Source organism: Protomyctophum parallelum (genome assembly GCF_964188405.1).
Source record: "Protomyctophum parallelum genome assembly, chromosome: 2".
NCBI classification, from domain to species: domain Eukaryota; kingdom Metazoa; phylum Chordata; class Actinopteri; order Myctophiformes; family Myctophidae; genus Protomyctophum; species Protomyctophum parallelum.
Window position 1 is genome coordinate 33,990,628 of NC_139699.1, and position 27,268 is coordinate 34,017,895.

Consider the following 27,268-nt stretch of genomic DNA (forward strand, 5'->3'; position numbering starts at 1 on the left):
ATACTTTTACTTAAAGTAAAATATTTGAGTACTTTTCCACCACTGACTGAGCATGACAACATATTCAATCCATAGTTATTTATTATTATATCCATCTTCACAATGTATGATTGTCTTCCAAAAGCGATATCATGTTATCCCCATATCATGTTATCCCCATAACAGCGCGAGTATTATTCTATTATGCTAAATTCTTCATACACAAACAAAAACAATTAACTGAGAATAAATGAGGCACAGGTCTCCATCAGGATAGGATCATTTTTGGAAAAATGTCAAGTGGGATTTAGTTGGAATCGGACGCTGTGTTAATGATTTGCAGCATTTTGTACAAAACGGACCACTTTGGATATGAGAAATCAAACAGACCTGTCTTGATCACATGACTATAGAGATCACATGTACGTTTTACACAGATTGGTGCAATTATAGCCAAAAACAGGAATGGGCCAGTTATAGCGCCACCCGCTGTTTACCTGTCTGTCTAGCATCAAATGTTGGATGAGTGAGAACTTTCTCAAGCTAAATGAGGATAAGACAGAAGTTCTCATAATCGGTTCTAGTGAACAGAAATAATCAATATTAAGCAGACATGGCAACCTGACTGTAGAAAGTAACAGTACAGTAAAGAACCTGGGGGTTATTATTGATTCTGAATTGAATTTTAATTCACACATTAATCATGTTACCAAGATTGCCTTTTTTCACCTTAGAAATATTGCACAAATCAGAGCCTATGTGTCCTTGGACGATGCAAAAACGCTAATCCACGCCTTTGTTTTTTCTCGGCTTGATTACTGCAATGCACTTTTTTCAGGACTGCCTAAGAAAACAACTGACAGATTACAACTTGTCCAAAATGCAGCAGCCAGAGTTTTAACTAGAACTAAGATGAGAGAACATATTAGCTTTGGCATCACTGCACTGGCTTCCGGTTGTTTTTAGGATTGATTTTAAAATTATTTTACTTGTCTATAAAGCTCTCAATGGTCTCGCACCTTCCTACCTACATGACTGCCTGTCTAAATATGTCCCAAACCGCCCCCGGCCTAAGGTCTTCCACTGCTGGCCTGCTCGCTTTGCCTAAAAAATTGGCAACTAAAAAATACGGGGAAGCAGCTTTTTGCTTCTACGGGCCGTCGGCATGGAACAAGCTCCCACTGTACCTTCGTCAGGCAGCCTCTGTAGACATTTTTAAAGCTCAGCTCAAGACCCACTTCTACAACATTGCTTTTAATTGATCTTTTATTTATTTTATTTTTTGTTATTCATGTCCTCACTGTATTGCATTACTGCTTGTTTTTTTAATGTCGTTGCCTTGCTTTTCTTTTATTCTCCATTGTTCTGTAAAGCACTTTGAGCTGCATTTCATGTCATGAAAGGTGCTATACAAATAAAGTTTTATTATTATTATTATTATTATTATTATTATTATTATTATTATTATTATTATTATTATTATTATTATTATTATTATTATTATTATTATTATTATTATTATTAGAAAGCCAGGCCTGGTGGAGACAACTACCAATCTGCCCCCATCACGTCATCTTGGAACTTAGAATGCTCCTCAGGTCATTTGCCCTACTGTAATAAATAACTTTTTTTAGAAACTGACATGTTATTGTATTGTCTTTCTGTTTATTTGTCCCGTTTTAGTTTATTATTTTCTGTTCTTGTTGTTTGTGCTGTGTTTTTCTACCTGAATTGTTTGTGATATATTTCTCAATTAAAAAAAATTAAAACAAAATCTCAACAGGATGTCCGGCCCTCACCGGACATCCTATATTGGTGAAACATGGCTGCTCACATCATCACATCAACAATATTATTATTAGTATAGCGAGAAGAAATGCTCCCAACAAGCCGAGGAGTCTCACCCAGCTCTGTGCCCTTCTGTTCAGTCGTTCCTCGTCAATATCCTCGTGAAGTTGAACGTCGCGCGTTTATTGTGGGGAGAAAACGTCCCACATTATTTAGTAGATGCTGCTAGTAGCCAAGTTAGCCTAGCTGCTAACAGCTATATGTATTATACTCTATGGACCATTGCTACTAGTAGCCTGTTAGCTGCTAATAGCTAGTATAGTATAACTCTATGGACCAGTGCTACTATAGTAGCCTGTCAGCTGCTAATAGCTAGATATAGTATAACGCTATGGACCGGTGCTACTAGCTGCTACAGACCCGCGCGAGACACCTGCCTGCTGTCAGCTCGATCGCCCTCCAACCTCCCGAGGAGCCACGGGCTCTAAATACAAGACATTTATCTATTTATTTTTATTTTATTTTATGTGTTTGGCTTCTGTTACAAGTTGAAAGCATCTTAAATCTATCGGAGAGGTGTAACTCCGAGCCCCCGGCTGAGCCCCATTCATGCCCGAAGCAGGCCCACCCAGGATGAACGGCTTCTCCCTGGGCGAGCTGTGCTGGCTGTTCTGCTGCCCGCCCTGCCCGGGCCGCATCGCGGCCAAGCTGGCCTTCCTGCCCCCGGAGCCCACCTACTCCGTCCACACGGACCCCCAGGGGGCCGCCAGCCTGCACCTCACCGAGAGGGCCGACTGGCAGTACTCGCAGCGGGAGCTGGACGCCGTGGAGGTGAATATTATTAATAGATTCATAACTTATTGATTGATTTAGCCTCTGAGACAAAACCTTGTAATATTTAGTTGTCGTTGGATACGATTTTGTTGACAGTTCCGTGTTGTATTGATGTTGGTACCATTAGGAGAGACAACAGGCAAATCAAATGTTTTCTACATTCTCTAATTGTGTAGACTACTAGACTTCTTGTAAATTAACTAATGCAGGGTTTAGGCTTTGACTTTTTACAGGGGCCAGTGTAGAATGGCAGCCACCTGCTCTTTGAGAGCAGGGATTCACATTCCTTTATGACTGTTGGTAGGGCGTTACACATTTACTGTCATGGGAGGAGAAGAACAAATTTGGGTTGAATGTGATTAATGTTGCTTCCTCTGGTGTTTGTGTTTTTTTGGACGGCGTAGGAAGTAGTTAGACAGGTACATGGGTATCTTTGTGAAGTAGTGAGACAGGTACATGGGTAGCCCCATATGTGCCCTCTCCCTACGCTCATTCTGTAGCTCCGAGATGAGGTCACACACTGGGCCCCTCCCACCGCGTTTCAGAAACGGCGCAAGTTTCCACAATAAGTGTTTCTTATCCTTACCACACCATTAATCCAAAACGTGTAGGGCCCATGCAGGTTTACACTAATTCAAATTTAGGATCGGCCCAGAAAATCCAACTAGAGATTTGAACTGAGCCTTTACGTCCCGTCTTTTGTCAGTCGCTTCCATGTTTATCAAGGAAGTGTGCGTGTGCGCGTGCATGTGCATGTCGAGTGAACTGAAGTCAGTTGGAAATTTTCGACCACGGGAGGGGCCGGGGAGGCGCTAAAGCTTTTCAACTTCCTTGACGCGGTGGGAGGGGCCCAGTGTGTGACCTCATCTCGGAGCTTCAGAATGAGCGTAGGGAGAGGGCACATATGGGGCTAGTACATGGGTATCTTTGTGAAGTAGTGACTCTAGTGAGACAGGTACATGGGTATCTTTGTGAAGTAGTGACTCTAGTGAGACAGGTACATGGGTATCTTTGTGAAGTAGTGAGACAGGTACATGGGTGTCAGTGAGACAGGTACATGGGTGTCTTTGTGAAGTAGTGAGACAGGTACATGGGTATCTTTGTGAAGTAGTGAGACAGGTACATGGGTGTCTTTTGTGAAGTAGTTAGACAGGTACATGGGTGTCAGTTAGACAGTTACATGGGTCTCTTTGTGAAGCAGTGAGACAGGTACATGGGTGTCTTTGTGAAGTAGTGAGACAGGTACATGGGTATCTTTGTGAAGTAGTGAGACAGGTACATGGGTGTCTTTGTAAAGTAGTTAGACAGGTACATGGGTGTCTTTGTGAAGTAGTGAGACAGGTACATGGGTATCTTTGTGAAGTAGTGAGACAGGTACATGGGTGTCTTTGTAAAGTAGTTAGACAGGTACATGGGTGTCAGTTAGACAGTTACATGGGTCTCTTTGTGAAGCAGTGAGACATGTACATGGGTGTCAGCAGAGTAATCTAGTAAGAGAGTAATGACACTCCCGTTGACTCTCATTGTAACAATGGAATGCGGAAGTGCTCATTCTATCTCAATGGAATAGTTCCAGCCATAGGAGCAATGTTTGGAACTATCGCCCATAGGCACCCGCTTTGCAGCGAGATCAAAGCGTGTCACCACTCTCTTACTAGATTACTCTAGGTGTCAGTTAGACGGGTACATGGGTGTCTTTGTGAAGCAGTTAGACAGGTATCCAAAGATGAAGGATTGACAAAGTTCTTCAGGGTGAAGTATTGAGAATTTATTAAGAAGATTCACCAGAGTAACAACATACAGAGAGTGAGGAACAGGCCTCCTTGCCTGCTCCAGCAGCCCCTCTGGGCGCAAGCCTCCTCAACCCCATTCTCAGACAGTCCTTATAGTCTTGTCCTAACAGAGATGCCACACTGAATGTCCATATACGGATCTGCGCTAAACATAAGGGCGACACACAAATAAGTATACCTTTGCTGACAGTGTGGAGGAGTCAAGTCAGCTGTTGGATTGACAGCTGCATGAATTAGACATTGGTGAGCAAAGAGACTTAATGGAAGGAAGATAAATACACAATAATGCATATATCTGGCACTGTAATTGGCATTCTAAAATTCCCATTACAGTACATGGGTGTCTTTGTGAAGCAGTTAGACAGGTACAGGCCGGGGTGTCTTTTTTAAGTAGTTAGACAGGTATAACATTAGTAGTTAGTGAAGTAGTTAGACAGCATTATATTCACAGAAAACCGCCCAATGATAGATTTTTTTTTTAATTTAGCCATTTATACATTTTCGATGAATTCACCCTTTGTCAAGATCCTGGTTGTGCCCCTCTTTGCACCCATTGGTTGCCGTTTCGTGGTTGGACAAAAATCCTTTATCCACTACCATTGAAAATTAAATGATGTGTTTTTCAGTTGCTTCGTATTGATATTCTGTGCATCCAATTGTTATTTTAAACTTGGTGTCAGTAAAAGAGGAAGATCACAGGTGCAACATGGTGAGTGAATGGGCATAAGTTTGTTTAAAGTTTTAGCAAAGTTAACATAAACAAGGTGGAACCAGGGCGGAATAAGGCAGAAAGAGCCTGTGGTCACTAAGTCAGGGACCAATCAGAAGGCTGACAGTATGCTGGTTAGTCAGTCGGGGACCAATCAGAACGCTGACAAATGATGAATTGTTGACATCCATCCTAGCCTCGGTCCTTACTCATCTGCGAAGAGAAAAGCCTGGTCACAATATACAGTAAGGCAGAGCGTGCATAGGTTGTATTTCCCCCGGATACAATATTTTTTGACCATTCACAACAATTGTTTAATTCACGGAGAATGTAAACAGATTTGTAAAGCGTCAACGTCATTTCCTTGAGCGGTACTTCCGCCAAAATCCTGCTACTTCCGCCAAATTTCAGCTATGCTCTGTAGTCTACACTACAGCGTATATTGTGCCCAGCGTGCATCCATCCCTACTCCGGTGGTCCACTAGGTGTTCATGTGGTCTCATGTTGTCTCATGTCTCCTGTGCTCCAGGTGTTCATGTCGTCTCATGTGGTCCACCAGGTGTTCATGTGGTCTCATGTCTGTCTCCTGTGGTCCACTAGGCGTTCATGTCGTCTCATGTGGTCTCATGTTGTCTCATGTCTGTCTCCTGTGGTCCACCAGGTGTTCATCTCATGTTGTCTCATGTCTCCTGTGCTTCAGGTGTTCATGTCGTCTCATGTGGTCCACCAGGTGTTCATGTGGTCTCATGTCTGTCTCCTGTGGTCCACCAGATGTTCATCTCATGTTGTCTCATGTCTCCTGTGCTCCAGGTGTTCATGTCGTCTCATGTGGTCCACCAGGTGTTCATGTGGTCTCATGTCTGATGTCTCCTGTGGTCCACCAGGTGTTCATCTCATGTTGTCTCATGTCTGATGTCTCCTGTGGTCCACCAGATGTTCATGTCGTCTCATGTCGTCTCATGTTGTCTCATGTCTGTCTCCTGTGGTCCACCAGGTGTTCATCTCATGTTGTCTCATGTCTCCTGTGCTTCAGGTGTTCATGTCGTCTCATGTGGTCCACCAGGTGTTCATGTGGTCTCATGTCGTCTCATGTGGTCCACCAGGTGTTCATGTGGTCTCATGTCGTCTCATGTGGTCCACCAGGTGTTCATGTGGTCTCATGTCGTCTCATGTGGTCCACCAGGTGTTCATGTGGTCTCATGTCTGTCTCCTGTGGTCCACCAGATGTTCATGTCGTCTCATGTCGTCTCATGTTGTCTCATGTCTGAGGTCTCCTGTGTTCCACCAGGTGTTCATCTCATGTTGTCTCATGTCTCCTGTGCTCCAGGTGTTCATGTTGTCTCATGTCTCCTGTGCTCCAGGTGTTCATGTTGTCTCATGTCTCCTGTGCTCCAGGTGTTCATGTTGTCTCCTGTGCTCCAGGTGTTCATCTCATGTTGTCTCCTGTCTCCTGTGCTCCAGGTGTTCACCACGCGCAGCAGCCGGGGGAACCGTGTGGGCTGCATGTTCGTGCGCTGCGCGCCCACCAGCCGCTACACGCTGCTGTTCTCCCACGGCAACGCGGTGGACCTGGGCCAGATGTGCAGCTTCTACATCGGCCTGGGCTCCAGGATCAACTGCAACGTCTTCTCCTACGACTACTCTGGCTACGGCGTGAGCAGCGGGAAGCCCTCCGAGAAGAACCTGTACGCTGACATCGAGGCGGCCTGGCAGGTGCTGCGCAACAAGTGAGTTAGTTTATGTGGAGCGCACACACACACACACACACACACACACACACACACACACACACACACACACACACACACACACACACACACACACACACACACACACACACAACACCCCAATAGAGGGAACCATGTTGTATTTGTGGCCTGTGTTGTTGAAAACCGTATCGGCTGAGATTGTCAGCAATTAGTAAATAGTAGGTGGATGTAGAACTCTGGCTTGGCTAGTTAATTAACTGCATACAGCTGGTGGCATGTCTTCATAGTTGTGTTATTAACACATTCTGGACGGGAAGCCCTTTTGGTGTTTTAAGCATTGTTATACTTTAGCTATTGACAAATAGCAGATCTACAAGCACACAGAGTGCAGTGCTATGAGCTTGTAGATCTCCTGTTTTTGAAAAAGAATATATATTCTTTCAGAGCGAACGTATTTAACTCAAATCTTTGCTTCTGGGGGATCCCTGGAACTACATATTTTCAGATGGGGTCCGCAGCCAAATACAGACAATTCCTGCGGGTCCTTGGCATGAAAAAGGTTGAGCGCCACTGACATAGACACATTAGGATTTAGAATAATTGTTTTTAGAATCAGTTATCAGCCTCAGTCTTAATTGGGTTAAAGCTGCTTGATGGACATCCAAGCCCGTTATCTTAGACAAATTAATTGGTATATAACGAGGATCCAGATCCAGTTTGCTGTGGTATATCAACTGGTTTGACAAGATGTGGAGATTTGCGCTTGCAGCAGGGACAAAATAAAGTTCACCACTGCTAATGAAAGATGACTTCATCAAGCATTCTCAGCTAGGTTTGTTTTGTTTGCCTATTATTTTTATGATCTGTACTTTATTTTATATTTCTTCAAACACAGAAAACATACAATACAAACACAAGCAACAACAGAATACGTATTCATGGTTATGTGTATGAACACAGAAACATAATAAAAAAACAAGGATAGACAAGATAAACAAATAAAAATACCAATAAATCAAATCAAAAGCTTAAATTAGTTTACAGTATTTACACGACCAAACACGCAGCATCATCAACCGTATCACATGTGTAGTAATACAATAAACAAGGGCATTGCCTGACCATGGATCACACCAAAGGACCTGCAACATGACTGAGGAACACGTCCCACTTCGAATCATATTTATCCAACTGATTATTCATCTTAAAGGATTGTTTGCCTATTATTGATGGAAAGGAACCTAGTTGTTTATATTTATTAGTACTTTGACTGGCTCTCGTAGTTGGGTGTTTGGGTGGTTGCCTACGGTATGCTTAACCCATTCAGGATGGGAACCCCTTTTGCTATTTTAAGCATTATGCTATACTTTAGCTATTGAAAAATAGCTTGTTGCACGGCACCGGGTGCCGCACTAGTACGAGCTTGTAGATCTGCTATTTTTTTTAAATCGTGAAAATGTGGTGCAAATCTTTGAATATATATTCTTTCAGAGCGAACGTTTTTAACTCAAATCTTTGCTTCTGGTGGTCCCTGGAAAAACACATTTTCAGAAGAGTATTTTGTTTTAGAATCGGCCTCGGGTCTAAATGGAATGGAGTTCCACCACCACTGGGGCGGTGGTGGCTCAGGGGAAGAGTGGCTGGATGGTAACTGCAAGGTTCTCAGTTCAAACCCGGGCTCCCCCAGAGTTAGTGTCGAAGTGTCCTTGAGCAAGGCACTGAACCCCTAATTGCTCTTGATGTGCTGGTAGGTGCTTTGCATGGTTTCTGCCGCCATCGGTGTATGAATGTGTCTGTGAATGGGTGACTAGGTGAATGTAATGCACAATCTATGTAAAGTGCCTTGGATAAAGGCGCTATATAAATGCACCATTTACCATTTAGTTCCACTCCACTCCACTATCGGTCGGGTCCCTTGAAATGTTTATTAAAGGCGTAGTGAAATAAAAAATATGTTTTTCACACTTTTAGACCATAACCGTGGTCATCATATCGGCATACCTAACAATGGATGCCAAAAAAATTGGCAAATTCTCATTGTTGTGGGTTTTTATATCAAAAGTCCATAAAAACATTTTTTTAATTACTTCCTAAAAACATATATATTGATACACATCAATAAAAGCCAATAAAAATGAAGCTCACCAGTTTGATTCCCATGCTTCATTTGACCTCCACAGCTGGTTTTGATTAAAGAACTACTCTGTTTTTAATCTCATTCAAGATGACATCCAGACAGTGTATTACTTGTTTTAAACTTAATCATCAGGCTAAAATATGTATATAGGTTGTGTATAGGTTAGAAATAATGTGCTGGCTTTTCCCCATGTCTCCCTGTCACTTTGTTTACAAACTAAATGATCTGCTGTCTTTTCCCCACGTCTCCCTGTCACTTTGTTTACAAACTAAATCACGTGCAGGAAGTCACAGACTTTGAGACCCCATAGCCTGGACACTCTGATTGGTTCAGAAACTTCAGGGACAGCGTTTCAAGCTGAAACTTCAAAATAAAATGTCCACTATTTCCATTTCCCTACACCTTTAAGGTTTATTCTATTCCCATTAATTACCCTACATGTAATTATCAAATCAGCTTGTCTCATCAGAATGTCTTAACCGTTGCCAGCAGTGCAGTATTTAGATGTTGTGTACAGAACTCAAGTTAACTATTCATTAGTGCGTCAGTCAGTCAGCATTCGTAGATGAGAATTGGTTCCATTAATGAACCTATAAATAAGTACCCTAAGGATACTTATAAGGAATAAGGATCCTTACCTAGTAACCGTCACTAACGTGGTATTGGCCAAGTATGTGCTTGGGTGGGACTTAGCGAACGGCTAATTTGAGCCCATATTGGTAATTTGTATTCATGACAGGTTTCATTTGTTTGACCGTCTTCTGAGGAAGCTGGTGGTTTTCATGTCAGTACAAAAGTCGTTATTGTTTTTAATCAAAGTTACATTGTAACCCTAAAATGTGGAGTGAGTTTTACATGATACGTTTGCCATAATGTTACTGTCCATTCTCGGTGAGTGTGCTTTCTTTCCTCAGTGTGGTAGAAACCATATTTTGATATGCCCTATTTTAATATCAGTAATTTAAGGCTTAAATACTTTCATCTACTTTCATCCTGTCTGTGCCTCTGTGGTGTCTGGGGTTTCTTTTCTTCTTTGAAGCAGTTCCTTGTTTAAAGGAAACTTACAGCGAGTAATAATAAGTAAACAAAGGGAAGGAGTAAGGACTAATTAGGCTCATTAGTAATCAAAAAGCAGACAGAATGCAGTCCTGCTGAATTTGTATTAACACTTTAGGCTTCTGTCGGTATTTTGGAGGCTGAAACTAATTGCTGATCTCATGTAAGCCAAACGTAGTACGTACCAAGGTCAATGCTGAGTATTGAGTAATATGAATAATTTGAATAGTAATGTTTTTCCCAAACACATTTCAAATGCTTTCAAACTGGCCGACAGCCGACCATCGGTGCAATGTGGAGGTAGCTTAAAGCGTTATTATAATATACTACAGGACTACAATGCATGTCTGTGATGTCTAATGGTGAGTTGCACTGATTCATCCCTCTCCCGATGTTCGGTTGACTCGACCTGTAAAAATGAACATGGATATCAGACACTGTTGCAGCTCAAGGTTGGCCTGCTTATTATTCCCGCATAGTCCCTCCCTAAATCGAGTGGTAGCTAAATGCATGAGATTGTGATACAGGATGGTGTACCGTCGGGCAAGCTGGTTGGAGCAAATTCATCATCAGGGGACGGAATTAATGTGCTGTGTGTGTGTGGAAGCGAGCCACCTTTCCAAGCATTGGGTATGTGCACAGAAACGGCCCTCAGCCTGAATGCCATTTCCGTCAACTGCATGGTCATCTACTTTGTAATTATTCCAAGAGAAGCTCAAATAAACGGCTTCCTGTGAGAACGGCGTGCGGTCGTTGAAACTGCTGACTGTGTGCCTCGCCTCGGCTGGTGTGAGAATATTAAATCCTTTTTTTTATCATAAATGCAGCGAAATGAGAACTTTATCATTTTTAAATAGTACGTCCCTTTAACCCATTCAGGATGGGAACCCCTCTTGGTGTTTTAAGCATTATGTTATACTTTAGCTATTGAAGTTTTCTTATTTGAAAATGTGTCTCAAATCTTTGAATCTATATCTTTGAATATATTCAGAGCAAACGTTTTTAACTGAAATATTAGCTTCTGGGAGGTCCCTGTTACACCATATTTTCAGATGGGGGTCCGCAACATGAAAAAGGTTAAGCACCACTGACATAGAAACATAGGTTTTCCAGAAATCTGATTTAGAAGCCTTTTTTATTTTAATCGGCCTCAGGTCTAACATAAATGCAGTGAAAGGAGAACTTTAACATTTTTCCTCCCATTTTTCCTAAACACGCCACAATCCGTAGTGCTGTTGGATTGAACAGTGGAATAAGGCTGGTCTATCCATCATAGACCAGCTCAGTGTAATTGGCAGATCTACAAGCTCAGAGCAGAGTGATTTCTAGTGTTTTCTAAGTCAGCGGTGGCTTGTTCCTCCCAGAGCCATAGAGTAAGACAGAGTTACGACAACTCCGTTGCTCTTCTACATAGACTTCTATTGTCGAAGAGCATAGTGAAGAGTGACAAAGTCCTGGATCGGAAGTTGGCAGAATGCACTGGACTCGGGCAACAGCCCAGCTTTAATGATCTTAAATCCCTTTGTTTTAGATTTTGTTAGTAATGGTACAACATAAACATTACAGAGACTTTAGTTGTCACTGTACAATACTTTAAAACAGTTGGCATGTTGCACCTAAAAATTGCTGATATTTGTGCCGTCCTCGTTGAAAACAATGTGTTTCAAACTCCAGTTTGTCACTCTCCAGGCTGCATGAACAGAGCTCAGTTTATCAATAAAGCAAAACATAAAATAAAAAAAACGCATCCTAATTCAGGACACAACTCAGTTTCCCAACTCAATCCACTTTTATTTATCCAACTCTTTTATCCTGTTGGTTTCATGGTGATTGGTTGGCTTCTTGTTGGTTGTAAACCTTCAACCAGAGAAAAATAAAAGGTTAACAACATTGCCAAACAATCAACGGATAAACTTCTTTAAACCATTAGCTTTCTTCAATTATTTTTAAGCAATACAGTATTTTAAACAAGCACATGTCTTAAACAATTAAATGTATTTTAAGCAATTCAATGTCTAATTTAAATTACTTTTAAACACCAATTTATCAATATATTGTTAAAGTTAAAGTAACCATTTTAAATTAAACACTTCAAATTAACCATTTAAATGGAATAGATAAGTTTCTAATTAAACTTAAAGTTAATATTTTAGACAAATAAGTAAACATTAAGTTAACATTTTAAAGTCACCATTTAAACCCTTTTAAATGGAACTGTTTCAACTCAAGTGAACATCTAAGCACTTGGAATAAAGATAGATAAATAGCTGATCCTTGATTTGTAGATCAGCTCTTTTCCAACTAGGCATTTAAACATGGAGAACCATGAATTGTCCACATTTCAGTAGTCTTTTAAATTCTTAAAGTAATATTCAATAAACTTAACATTTCTAACTTTGTCTTCTTTTGTAATTTATACTTTAAACACAAATGAATTAATTTCCCCCAAACACTGTCAAGTCACAAGTGTGTTTGAACACAGCAGTGTGCCCAAAGTAACACATAGCAGGTAATGTTGCAATGTGTTCCTTATCCAATTTGGTAGCACTGCAGTTAAACCATAAAGTAGCATTTCAAACATGCAAGTATATAAACATTTTTACAGACCATTGGCGTCTTTGGGGTTGAACTCGACTTCTGAAAGAACTTGAGCATCTTTTCTCCCTGGTTTCTGTTTGTGTGGCCTTTTAAAGTCTGCAGGTGCTCTTAATGATCAGCGGCCATTTTGTGTTTTGACTCTGGGAAGTGTAGTTCTTTTGGGATGCTAAACAAAAGCTCCACTACTGAGTTTTGACCGCACAGTATTAAAATAACTTCATTTCAAATGCGGTCATCTAATTGTGTGCCTGCTGTCCAACATAATTCACACTGTAAACACATTCGCGACATTCCTGCTCGAGTGCTTGACGGCGGAGATGTGTCTAACTGCCTCTAGGCAGACTGGCTGGCTGGCTGACTGACTGACTGACTGACTCCCTCCCTCCCTCCCCTGTAAGCTGACTGACTGACTGACTGCTTCTCTCCCTCCCTCCCTCTAAGCTGGCTGACTGACTGACTGACTGACTGACTGCTTCTCTCCCTCCCTCCCTGTAAGCTGACTGACTGACTGACTCCCTCCCTCCCTCCCTCTAAGCTGGCTGACTGACTGACTGCTTCTCTCTCCCTCCCTCCCTCTAAGCTGGCTGACTGAATGACTGACTTCCTCCCTCTAAGCTGGCTGGCTGACTGACTGGCTGACTGACTGCAACTTGCTGCACTCCAAGCAACGTAGCGATGGTTGAACTTTGTGAACTTCACGTCATATTTGGATGTGCGGACAGAGAGAAGGGCCGTCGTTAATCGTCTCAAATTAAGTTTACAAAACTGATCTTTCTCTTCAGTCCTCAGATATAGTCTACTTGCCAGAATGTAGACTATATGTTGCCTTATTTTGGATGTTAATGGTACCCCAGCGTATTATGCTAATTATGAAAATTGCCCAACATATGCAAGTTAGCATCCGGCAGTTTCTAAATGCTGGGGACCCATACTCAACATTTCTAACATAAGACCTTTAGGGTACTCAAAATGTCCGGGTTCACAATGGGGCTCTATGGGCTGGCAAGCGGACTAATAGGTTTTCCATTGGACAGAGAGTGTAGAGCTTTCTCTCCAGTCCTCAGATGGGTTTTCCAGTGGACAGAGAGTGTAAATGCCATCTGCATGCGGGGGCCAAGCCTCCTGTCCTCTCCCAGCAGCCATTAAACATTCCATGTTGGCCTCAACTCATCAGAACGCGCTGTAGAGATCTGTGTAAAAACACACTGTTGTTAATCATCATGCTCTCATTGGGGTGTACCTGCCCGCAGAGCAATGTTTGTTTTCTTTATTCAATATGTTTTAATTACATTTTGTGGAAAACTCGTTGGGGCTGTGCCCTAAAGCACGAGCGCTTTTATTTCCAATTCTGCTAGATCTGCTAGATGTGCTGCAGGGGTATGTATGGGCAGAGCTGACTTTCAAACGCATAGATTTAATTTGTTGCAAACTTACTAATGTTGGCATCCATTTAATTATTACCACCATCCCTCCAGTGGTGGGTGGGGGTATGTGTGTGTGTGTGTATTTCCTTATGTGTAAGTTTGTGTGCCCCCCCCCCCCCGCGCTCTGATAGATTTCCCACTAAGCCAATTCATATGAATGTGTTTTTTTTCATTAGTGGTGTGGTGTGGGAAGCTGCAGAGCCGTATCAATGATGAACAGTGCACACCATGCAGTTATTTAGAGCACAGCACACACTGCATGCACGCACACACGCACGTGTGCACACACACAGCCCACACTGAGGCCAGGCCAACATTCCTATGGCTATTTTACAACATACTGTGCGAACGGAAACAAACAAAAATAAGTAATTTTCTCTTTAATCTGAGCTGGGGTTTAATGATTGTTATCTGTGGAATCCATGTATTTGTTTTGCTTCGTGGTAGGAAGGATGGAACGGACTCGTACATCGGTCGGCTCTCGCCAATATATTGGTAATTTTTGTTATTTAACTACATCGGTATCGGTCATTGTATTGGTCATTCTTTCACCGTTGTGGCCCCGATCTTGAGCCACGGACCACCATTTGATGAGATTGTTTAGCCTCTCGTCTCGGACCCATTTGAGCCACGGACCACCATTTGATGAGATTGTTTAGCCTCTCGGACCCAAAACGTAGGACATGTTATCGTTGTATAAGATTTTGTCCTCAATTCCATGCTGTATTGATGTTGGTACCATCAGGAGAGAACAGGCAAATGTTGATGAAAATAGCGATTCTTCCACTTTCTGTAATTGTGTGAACTTCTTATAAATTAAGTAACGCAGATGCAATTCAACTCGTGAGAGCATACAATGAGACCAATGGTTTCAGCAGTATCAGTACCCACATCAAATTAAACTAGATAAAGTGCCCATCGGCACAGGTCTCTAGGTCAGGTTGTGGCCTCCTGGTGGCGCTATAATAGGCCAATGTGAAGAGGGTGCCATTTCTTCTTGCCTTGGATGGCAATTGGATGATTTGAGGCTTTTTGTTCAAAACGGGCCAATCCTGCAAACGTTGAAAGCCAATGTTAGCCAATTAGGATGGAAAAGGATATATCGGACAGATCCGTCTTAAACACATGACTATAGAGATAGTGTGTAAGCCAGCCAATCAGTGTAGAATCTGAGAAATCCAACAGACTCGTCTTGATCACATGACTACAGAGATCATGTGGACCGATTTGGATGAAATCTGTGTGACTAACATAAGCAAATACCTTGTTTGCGGTTGGATACAAATTTCATATTGATTCACTCTGGGTTTCTTCTACAGATTGAAGGCTTGTTTTGCTTGTTCAGCTTGCAAAAAAATGGTCATTGGTCTCTTTCTGTCCCAATTGGATTATGGTGATACCATTTATAGGTTTGCCAGCTCCACCACCTTGGCCAAATTGGATCCCCTATGCCATGCTGCATTGAGATTCATTTCATAACTAACTCCCCTTTCAGAACACATCACTACACGTTGTATGCTGCAGTCGGTTGGTTCACATCTCGCAGGCTGCAACATTGGCATTTCTTTTTCATTTATAAAGCCATTCTGGGTGATCTGCCGTCTTACATTTCCTCCAAATTCGAGTGGGGGGTGGGGGGTAAAAAATGGCCCTTGGTCGTGGAACGACCTACAGTCCAGACTAAAATTGGCATACAGTCCAGACTAAAATTGGCATTGAAAGTTCCCTTTGAAGTTTCAAAAGGATCATCTTAGATGCACAGTCTAACATCTGCATTTGGATGTGTTTGGATTTGTACTACTAACCCATGTTCATGCCTATATTTATTATTTCGGTTTAGATTTTGTATATTGTGTATTTTCATTGCCCTGCTACCAAAAGATTAGGACTTTGGTGATTTGTTTATTTTATAGGTAGTTTTTGGTGTATTATGGATGTTTTATTTGCTGTTCCAAAATGTGACATTTATGATGTAGTATTGAAGTGTAATTTTATTTTATTTCTGCCTCTTGGCCAGTTCCCACAGTGTTATTACTGGTACTAATCACCACTAAACATAAAATCCCATGAATCCCAGCTCGGTGTTCACTAATCACTACTAAACATAACATAAAGTCCCATGAATCCCAGCTCAGGGTTCGCTACGTGACGATGCTTGGCTGACGATCTGCTCCCGGTTAGCCGTAGGAGGTTTGTTATGATGTTGTGTGTAAAGGAGGAGACCTTCGACCCTGCTGTTTAACGCTAGCTTGTAGGACCAATTTATGAGATGGTAATGGACTGAACATGTCAGCCATAAATCTCCCCGAGGCTGTGGTTATATCACCAACTGCATGTCTGGGTTAGGCTGCCGAGGCTGCTTCGCTTTTTACTGACAAGCTCACTGACATCAGTAACAACCTACATGATGGAGGGAGACCAGATCGTTGACCTGGATTTTTAAAGGGGCACAATTTCTAGGTGTTCTCGGATGCCGTGAGGGAGTGCAGTTTGCTGCTGGCTGTTTCTTCTCCGCCTTGTTTGTAGTTGAGCAATAGTTTAAAAGTGGAGGATTTAATTGTTTTTATTACACCAAATCCAAAAGTTATTTGAGGCTGCATGAGCCACTTTGTGCTGTTATCTCTAGTCATATAAACTTGTTTGTGCGTACCGGACGGACACAAGCAACTCTGTGGTCACATCTTTGGGCAAGCGTCTTTGGGTATTAGAAAAGCGCTATATAAGTCCCAGGTATTATTATTATTATTATTATCTTGACCTTATATTAAGGACATCACTTCTTTACTCTAGGAAGGAAATCAGGAAATCAACAGAGGGGAGAGAGAGAGGGCAGTTTTTGTGTAAACTAGAAACGATTGACGATTATGCAAAAATAATTGTGATTGGCAATTCTGTAATAATTGTGACAGGCCTAACATCAACATGTTGCCTCTCTCTCTCTCACAAACACACACACACACACACACACACACACACACACACACACACACACACACACACACACACACACACACACACACACAGGGATGGTATTACACCACCTTTGGTTGGTTCTGTGTAAAACAACAAAAACAAACCCAAAATAATGTCTAATAATAATAATGTCGTCTGTACATAAATATTGCAGGATCTCTTATAAAAGCAGCTGATGGTACACACTGTTAGACCACACATCTCATTTTTTTTCACGTCACATTTTTTATATAATTTTTTATATAATCACAATTGGGCTATTTGAGATAATCACATTGTTTTAGTTTTACTAAAACTAAATGCAATTTTATTCAAAAGACTGAAGGGCTTAAAGTTCTCAGTCCTGAGGATTTCATAGGGGTCATTTAATGAGATCAGTGCAGATTTGCAAAATAATCTTTTTCAGTCTTGGGATTCTTTTTGGCTTTAAGCCCTGCTTAGTGCTGCACAATTAATCAAAAAGAGATTGCGGTCAAGATACAGACGCCTTCGCAATATCAATTCCTAAATTTGAGAATCGTCCAGCACTAAATTGGCTGTCCAGTTCATTTTAGTTACTCTTATGTTTTTGACTAACAGAGATCTAAGTCTTTAAGCTCTTTGAAGTTGTCTGTTTAAAGCCACAGTAGTTATGGCTCCAGGTGACACATTTTGAATGTAGTAATGTTCAGCAACTACCGTAATTTCTGGACTATAAAGCGCACCTGAATATAAACCGCACCAGCTAAATTTAGGGGAAAAAACTAATGTGTACATATACAAGCACTGGACTATAAGCCGTGACGTACAGCCAACCTCAGACTGCCGAGGCGATTTAAAGGCTGCACACACAGGACCAACATCCTGTTTTGGGCGTCCATCTTAATGCTAAATAAATAGCTAGCGAGCTAAAATATAGCCATCCTTGCTCTAGAAAGCGCCGATGTTTCCATCTAGACCACCAGATAATCAGCAAAGACCTCCGGATGTCGCGCGTTTTATCGAAACCACAGAGAGCTCCGTAGACTTTGAGTTATTCAGCTTTTTAGTCAGCCATTCAGACCACACAGTCTCCATATCAGCCCAACTCCACCTTTCAGACCACACAGTCTCTGAGGTACTAGCCCGTCGGGCAAGTACAGGTCATGTTCTACTTGCCCAAAGATTGCCTGCCTAAATATGTCCCAAACCGCCCACTAAGGACTTCCACTGCTGGCCTGCTCGCTTTGCCTAAAAAAATGGCAACTAAAAAATACGGGGAAGCAGGTTTTTGCTTCTACGGGCCAACGGCGTGGAACAAACTCGCACTGTACCTTCGACAGGCAGCCTCTGTAGACATTTTTAAAGCACAGCTTCTACACTTGCTTTTAATTGATCTTAAAAAAAAATGTTATTCATGTCCTCACTGTATTGTATTACTGCTCTTGTTTTTTAATGTTTATGCCTTGCTTTTCTTTTCTTTTTTCTCCTTTGCTCTGTAAAGCACTTTGAGCTGCATGTCATGAAAGGTGCTATATAAATAAAGTTTTATTATTATTATTAAAGGGCATGCCCGTCCATTATAAATGGGTGAATCGATCGAGAGGCTGCTGTATCGATACGGCAATGAATGACATGAATTATCTGGGTGATCAGTGTTGACAAATGTACCTCTGTTTAACCCCCCCTTTGCAAGTTGCAATACACTCCCTTCCCAGACCCCTTGTTAGGATGTTTAGACATTTTATTTTAAAGATCTCTGTGGGCCTGAAAGTGTTATATTGTATTTGGGGCAGGTGGGCAACTCTTAGTGTTTTATTTACCTGCCAGGGGCAGGTGGGAAACCCTTAGTGTCAACAACTGGGGCTGCCATGACTGAGGTGTTGGTGTAGTTTGGGTATTGGCATAAGGTGGTGGTGTAGTTTGGTATTAGCATATTCACAGAGTGTGCCAGATTGTAAAATCCCAGTGCAGTCTGCAATCCATTCCTTTCCTCTAAATGCGCAGGGTGCGACATCTGCAAATTAGGCTAAACATTTATGCTAATGGTTAGCGGGCCCTCTGCCGCCTGGCTTTGTACTGTGCAATGTTAATTACATTACTGTAAATTATTCATGGGATGGGAGGCTTAACTTTATCAATCATCATATTAAATTAATTTGACCCCAGCTATTGTTGCCTATTGAGAGAAAAAAAGCACGGGAGAACACCGAAGCCATGTCCGGGATGGATTTGGTTATTACTGAAAAATAATTGGAAGAATTAGCCTAATCTGACGGGCTTGGTGGAGCTGTCTGTTGGGTCGGTTATGGCCACTTTTATAATCCCTCCCAGCTGTAAGAATGTGTTGGGAGGATTTGGGGGGGGGGGGGGGGGGCAGGCCGCCACCACCACCACAAAAAGGTCCTTTCGAACGGGCAGCGAGGGGCGCCACAACGCAAGCGTAAAAAAAAAGAAGCTAAACGGAATCCAAGTCTGGTCAGTGTGCACGAAACGAGCGCGCGCACGCGACAATTTCACGGGACCGCGCTCACGTGAACACGCTTGCGTTGTCGCCCCTCGACTTCTCCACGCGTACAGAAAGAAAAAAAACAACGCTGGTCTCATTGAAAATGGGCTCGTTAATCGCTGCCCGTTTGAAAGGAGCTTCAGTCAGTGATGTTCTTTGAGACCGTTTATTGTCATTGTGCTCTGGAACGTAACGGGTCCATGTGTGTGTGTGTGTGCGTGTGCGCGCGCACACACACACACGTTTCTTAGAAGGTTCTTAGAAAGTTAAGCTCCTAGAATTGAACAACGTGACTGTTGTTTTCGTGGGCCATGTTCGTCCCCAACCGGGTCAAGGGTCAAGTGGTTTTCAAGGTAGTCTATAAACCCCTCGTCGTCCCAGTGACCCCTCTCTCTGCTCCGTTATGTTCCCTTCCTCCCTTCCTTTCTCCTCTTTTATGTTCCCTCTAGGGCTGTCAATCGATTAAAATATTTAATCTGATTAATCGCATGATTGTCCATAGTTAACTGTGATTAATCGCGAATTAATCGCATATTTTTTATCCGTTCTAAATATACCTTAAATCAGTGGTTTTCAAGATTTTTCATATCAAGGTCCATTATTTATTCTGCATTTGAGCCACGGACCACCATTTGATGACATTTAGCCTTCCAGACTCAAACTAAAGAACTGTATTGATGTTGGCCAATGGTACCATTTCGAGAGATAACAGGCCATGTTGATCAAAATAACATGTTTTCTAAGTTTTCTAATTGTGTAGACTTAAATTAACTTAAGTAATGCAGCTGTTTAACAATTATTCAACTCTTCAGTGTAAAATTGCCATGCGTCTCTCAACCTGTCAAACTTCACAGTGCGTTAATCGCGCGTTTAAAAAAATAGTGCCGTTAAAAGGATTGTGAGTTAACTAGTTAATAGTGCGTTAACTTTGACAGCCCTAGTTCCCTCCCTTCCTTTCTCCTTGTGCTCATAGCGAGACCCCCCCCCATCCCTCTGGCTAAATATGCGAATTAATCGCATATTTTTTATCCGTTCTAAATATACCTTAAATCAGTGGTTTTCAAGATTTTTCATATCAAGGTCCATTATTTATTCTGCATTTGAGCCACGGACCACCATTTGATGACATTTAGCCTTCCAGACTCAAACTAAAGAACTGTATTGATGTTGGCCAATGGTACCATTTCGAGAGATAACAGGCCATGTTGATCAAAATAACATGTTTTCTAAGTTTTCTAATTGTGTAGACTTAAATTAACTTAAGTAATGCAGCTGTTTAACAATTATTCAACTCTTCAGTGTAAAATTGCCATGCGTCTCTCAACCTGTCAAACTTCACAGTGCGTTAATCGCGCGTTTAAAAAAATAGTGCCGTTAAAAGGATTGTGAGTTAACTAGTTAATAGTGCGTTAACTTTGACAGCCCTAGTTCCCTCCCTTCCTTTCTCCTTGTGCTCATAGCGAGACCCCCCCCCATCCCTCTGGCTAAATACGCTGTTTTTAGAATCGATTTTAAGATTCTTGTAAATTATAACGCGTCTTTCTCCTCGTTACGTCTCCAAGTTTTGTTTTTAATTGCCTCCCTATGAGTACGGCTGTTAACGATTACACATTTAAGTTGACGATTTTATTTTTGATTTAATCGTGTGTTTTTGCATTGAACATTGACAAGATACAATTTGCATTAAAGGTATATTCAGTGATTTCACTCAAAAAACCTTAGGTTTCGTTTTTGGCTGGGACCTAAGCCTTTCGTCCAATCAGGATAGAGAGTCAAAAACGAAACCTAAGGTTTTTTGACCCCCAGGGGTTAACTGGGGACAGGGAGGAACTCCTTATATGGTCAGCACACTCTATAGTAGGGAGGATTATCACAACAAAACAAAAAAATAAGTGATATTTGAATTAAGTGAAATCACTGAATATACCTTTAAGGCTTCGTAATCACAAATTACACATGGCAGATATGACACAACTTAAAATATACAAATAAATCACTGACACATTTTATAATTTTCTATGATTTTTTTTTTCTTTCCAAAATATAATATCAGATCTACAAGCTTACAGCATGTAATGAAGTGACATGTAAGCTTATAAATCTGCTATTTTCTCTATTTTTTATATATATATTTTTTTTAAATGTATGGATATTTTTCAACAATTGACTATTATGCAAAGATAATTACGATCATCTCAAATAATTGCGATTAGGTGATGATGTAATGATTGTTCAGACCTATGAGGTCCAGAACTATGAGGTCCAGACTTTGCCTAGGTGGCCCAGCCTTCATCCAATCAGAATATAGAGGGGCCTTTTGCCAATCATGATCGAGCGGGGGAGGGCCTTGGTGTGTGTCGCTCCCCCCACTGTAGTGCGTGCGTGTGCACATCTTGTTACCGGGGCGGACCGGGTTTTTTTCCAAATCACCCAAATCACTGAATGCTCCTTTAAATCACTATTAACAATTTCCCACTGGGAGGAGACCCCGGGGCAGACCAAGGCGCAGTTGGAGGAAGCCCATCGACTCACTGGCCTTGGAACGTCTCAGGATCCCCCAGGAGGAAGCTACTATATAGGGTTGCTCTGGAGAGGGAAGTCTGGAACACTCTTGTGGAGCTGTTGTCCCCTGCGACCCGACTACGGATAAGCGGTTGAAGATGGATGGATGGATTAACACTTTCCCTCCCATTCACGAGTTACTCAAGTTAATTGATTGTAGAACAGCTTCCCTCCCAATAACAAGTTACACAAGTTTCGTGTTCAATGTTTAATTTGCGTTTTTAATAAGGGGATTCCATCGGACAGAGTGGGATAGGGGACTTCACCTCAATAAATGTGTAATTGGCCCTCTTAAGCCTCGGGCCCTAGCTTTGACACCACGTTTGATTAAACTTTGAATGTCGACTGCATCGCTCACTCCAACGATATCATGTTTGACTTGAGGCCATCATTTCCTGCTGTCAAATATTCAAGTCTTCCAACTTAAGCCTCTCTCTCTTTTCATGAGGGACGAGGAGTTGTAGCCGTGTTTGTTGTTGCAGAGTGCAGACTGGCATGTTTGAAATGGAACTGGACGTCACATCTCTGAGACACTGAGGTACCACCATCCTCCCTCCAGGGGATCCCCCTGCCTGCCTGATGTCTCTGAGACACTGAGGTACCACCAACCTCCCTCCAGGGGATCCCCCTGCCTGCCTGATGTCTCTGAGACACTGAGGTACCACCGTCCTCCCTCCAGGGGATCCCCCTGCCTGCCTGATGTCTCTGAGACACTGAGGTACCACCGTCCTCCCTCCAGGGGATCCCCCTGCCTGCCTGAGGTGTCACGCTATAGTACCATCTCAGCCAGGGGCCGTCCGTCCGCCTGCTACAACCATCTAGTCATGCTAATCGAAGGTGCTTATTAATGCCCCCGTGCTGACATTTGTGAATGTCATCAGAAGTTCAAACAAGGTTTTTGCTGAATATGATCAGACTGTTGTGGCTCGGTGGAGTTGTGCTGTTGCAGCTTGCATACACAATGCCGTGCTCGGCCTTGATAAGGAGGGCATCTGCAGGCTACTGAAAGTTAAATCAATTTGTTTTTATTCAAGTGTGAAATAACAAGTCTTAATGGTAAATTGTTTCATAGAGTCCTTGGTCTCCTCCCAGTGGGACGTGGTCCTTGGTCTGCCCCAGGGTCTCCTCCCGTGACTGCGCTTCTCACCCTATCTCTAAGGGAGATGAACTTCTCACCCTATCTCTAAGGGAGATGCCAGCCACCCGACCAAGAAAACTCATTTCAGCCTCTTGTATTCGCATCCTCATTATTTCGGTCATGACCCACACTTCATGACTATAGGTGTGCTTATAGATCTGTTATTTCTGTCCAACATGGTAAAATGCAGCTCTACATGATACGTTGTCGGCTCTTTTTGCCATGATGTGACACCTTCGCTGGAGTCTGTCTGGGTGCATTGATAACACACTGGTTTAATGGTGTGTTAAGAGGCCTGGATGCATGAGGTAAAATACTGGAGAAGTTTAGAAGCGGACGGATGGCCTGTGTCTGTGGAAAGATTAACGGTCGACAATATTTTGCAACTTACTTTAGCAAAATAGCATGCTGCATGGCTATCAGCCCAAATATGACGCTAGCATTTTTGATAAGTCTTGACGTGTTTGTTTACAATAGAAGACAAGTGTGGTATTAAAAGGTATTTCAAGTGCTGGGACTTTCAGATAGCCTGTTTGTTTATCAGAGCCAAACAGGCAAACGGATGACATGGTGAATGATGCTTTCCTGAAGTGGGACATATTATCCATTCTTCACTGAGATGTTAGGTTTTCTGCGGAGGCCACAAGCTGTGGATAATAACTCTCGTTTGTTGGAATGTTTGGTTTCTGGCTGTAGAATCTGAAGGTCAAAGTTATTTCAGATCTAAAAGCATGAACTGAACAGATCACGGCTAATAGGGATGCAAATTATCAATTTTACCGGTTAGTTGATAAGCGGCGTTTTAATCATTTGACAATGGCATCTTTGTATGAGGAATAAAAGGAACTGTAAAGTGCATCGTCTTGTCTGTCACATCACATGGAAAAGCAGGGGCCACACGCGCTCAGTTTTACATTCACAGAAAACTGCCTAATAATTATAATAATAATAATGCATTATATTTATGAAGCGCTTTACATTCTTACGAATCTCAAAGTGGGTTAAAAGCAAAATAAAAAAAATAATAAGTATAAGCTACATCATAAGCAGTAAAACATGTTTAGGGGAAAGATTTCTTAAAAAGGTTGGTCTTAAAGGACAACTTTAGTTTTTTTCAACCAAGGTTCATGTTTTAGGTTATTATTAGAGAAAGTAAAAGATGAGTGTTATTTTTTTTTTTCATTTGCTGCTTTCTTTCGTTTTAGGGATTTTAGCTGTTTTTGACAGGGGGGCGGGGGCATTTGAGCATGGGGCTAAATATGTATTTCTTTACAAAATATTATGGCGATTAATTTCTTTATTATTTACTATAGTCCTACTAGACCCGAAGAAATTACACCTGGCCACAAAAGATCACAGGATCTACTGAACGTGACAAACTGCATATTGAGTCTATGACACAGTGGCCCCTTTTCCACCGGTTGGTTCCCAGTGGGAACCGGTTCAGTTCTTTTTGGTTTTTAGTCCATGAGCCAGAGCTCCAAAATTGAAACATTAATTATGAATTGAGTGTGCAAAACCATACCTATATTAGATTGTTATCACCATTAAACTTCCCCAATTGAGTACTTACACAAAGACAATGATTTATTGTATTACAAATATTACATTTTTGAATATGCAAATGAGACATTATGTAGGAAAATATGCAATATTACATTCAGTAGATCCTGTGATCTTCTGTGGCCAGATGTAATTTCCTGGGGTTTATTAGGACTATAGTAAATAATAATAAAAGAAATCGCCATAATATTTTGTAAAAAAAAATACATATTTAGCCCCATGCTTGAATGCCCCGCCCCCCCTGTAAAAAACAGCTAAAATCCCTAAAACGAAAGAAAGCAGCAAATGAAAAAGAATTAACACTCATCTTTTACTTTCTCTAATAATAACCTAAAACATGAACCTTGGTTGAAAAAAACTAAAGTTGTTCTTTAAGTCCATTCTTAAAAGAGTCAGTGGACTGTGGTGCTCTCAGGTGTAGGGAGAGAGTTCCACAGACATGGGGCTGTGGAGCTCTCAGGTGAGCAGGGAGAGAGTTCCACAGACATGGGGCTGTGGTGCTCTCAGGTGAGCAGGGAGAGAGTTCCACAGACATGGGGCTGTGGTGCTCTCAGATGAATAGGGAGAGAGTTCCACAGACATGGGGCTGTGGTGCTCTCAGGTGAATAGGGAGAGAGTTCCACAGACATGGGGCTGTGGTGCTCTCAGGTGAATAGGGAGAGAGTTCCATAGACATGGGGCTGTGGTGCTCTCAGGTGAATAGGGAGAGAGTTCCACAGACATGGGGCTGTGGTGCTCTCAGGTGAGCAGGGAGAGAGTTCCACAGACATGGGGCTGTGGTGCTCTCAGGTGAATAGGGAGAGAGTTCCATAGACATGGGGCTGTGGTGCTCTCAGGTGAGCAGGGAGAGAGTTCCACAGACATGGGGCTGTGGTGCTCTCAGGTGAATAGGGAGAGAGTTCCATAGACATGGGGCTGTGGACTGTGGTGCTCTCAGATGAATAGGGAGAGAGTTCCACAGACATGGGGCTGTGGTGCTCTCAGGTGAGCAGGGAGAGAGTTCCACAGACATGGGGCTGTGGTGCTCTCAGGTGAGCAGGGAGAGAGTTCCACAGACATGGGGCTGTGGTGCTCTCAGGTGAGCAGGGAGAGAGTTCCACAGACATGGGGCTGTGGTGCTCTCAGGTGTAGGGAGAGAGTTCCACAGACATGGGGCTGTGGTGCTCTCAGATGAATAGGGAGAGAGTTCCACAGACATGGGGCTGTGGTGCTCTCAGGTGTAGGGAGAGAGTTCCACAGACATGGGGCTGTGGTGCTCTCAGGTGTAGGGAGAGAGTTCCACAGACATGGGGCTGTGTGGCAGAAGGCCCGGTCGCCCATGGTGCGGAGGTTGGTGTGGGGGACAGGGAGAAGATGGGTGTTGGAGGAGCGGAGGCTGCGAGTTGCAGGTTTAAGGGCGATGAGCTCTTTGATGTAGGGGGGACATTTCCGTAGATGCACTGGTGTGTAAGAAGGGAGATCTTGTATTCAGTCCTGAAGGTGATGTGGAGAGAGCGGAGGGTGGGTGTAATATGGTCATATTTCTTTTGTACTGATTACTGAAGCCTCTGGAGGCTCTTGCTAGGGATCCCGATGAGTAGTGCGTTGCAGTAATCCAGCCTGGAGGAGATGAAGGCTAATGATAGAACCGCAAGAAAACCGCCTAATGAACCACAGAACTGTTATGTTTTATTGAAGAATCTCTTATCAGCGATTAATCGTTTAACCGTAACAATTAACGTCTCTAATAGATCATAACATATAACAATAATATGTTGAGTCTTTTGTCATGATGAAAGAAAGAAAGAAAGTTACCCAATGTTTACCCAGGGTAACTGGACTAAGCTCAAGAACTTGTTTACAGCCAGGCCCTGCTCATAGAACATTTCATGGTAGGGGTTCAATGCCTTGTTCAAGGGCACTTCAGCGGTGGTAATTTTAATGAACCAGGCTTTTAGTTTCCGTCGTGGACTGGGATGAGTCATCGTCTCATTCTCCATTATTGTGAACTCGACTTTTGAATAAACATGTATTTTCTGTATTGTGTTACTGGCAAAGGGTATTGATCTGTGATTCCAATAGGCTGCTATTGCTGCTGCTGCGTTGAATGCTTTTCAGCTGAAAAAGGCCCTTCCATTACCCCTCATACTTGAAGCTAGATCCGCATTGGCATTGACTTCAAGGTTGCCATGTCGTGCTAGGCCCAATGTTGTTTCCATTCATCAAGTGCTCCATAAATTGGATGTGTGCACAAGACTCTTCACGATGACCCGAGTTTGCATATGGAAACATGGCATCCTCGCTCTCTCTCTTTCTCCCCATTTATTTTTTCATTCTGCCTCTCTCTCTCTCTCTCTCTCTCTCTCTCTCTCTCCATTTCTTTTTTCATTCTGCCTCTGTCTCTCTCTCTCTCTCTCTCTCTCTCTCTCTCTCTCTCTCTCTCTCTCTCTCACTGGCACACAGATCACTCAGTAGATTTCCATTTCCATTCAGAGTACTCTCAAAGTGTTTGAACAAGTGTTTTCACTAAACACAATGTTTCTCTTTCCCTGAGAAAGA

General features: G+C 42.4%; 1 protein-coding gene across 1 annotated transcript in view; it reads left to right on the top strand.

Annotated features, from left to right (window-relative positions):
* Positions 1-1,825: 1,825 nt before the first annotated feature.
* abhd17c (abhydrolase domain containing 17C, depalmitoylase) overlaps positions 1,826-27,268 on the top strand; it is a gene marked incomplete at its 3' end in the record, with an annotated part of 45,455 nt that continues 20,012 nt past the window's right edge. Inside the window, exons 1-2 of the mRNA XM_083759278.1 lie at positions 1,826-2,598; positions 6,565-6,830. Of these exons, the coding sequence (XP_083615404.1) occupies positions 2,377-2,598; positions 6,565-6,830 (488 nt within the window). The 5' untranslated portion in view covers positions 1,826-2,376. The remainder of the gene's footprint in view (positions 2,599-6,564; positions 6,831-27,268) is intronic.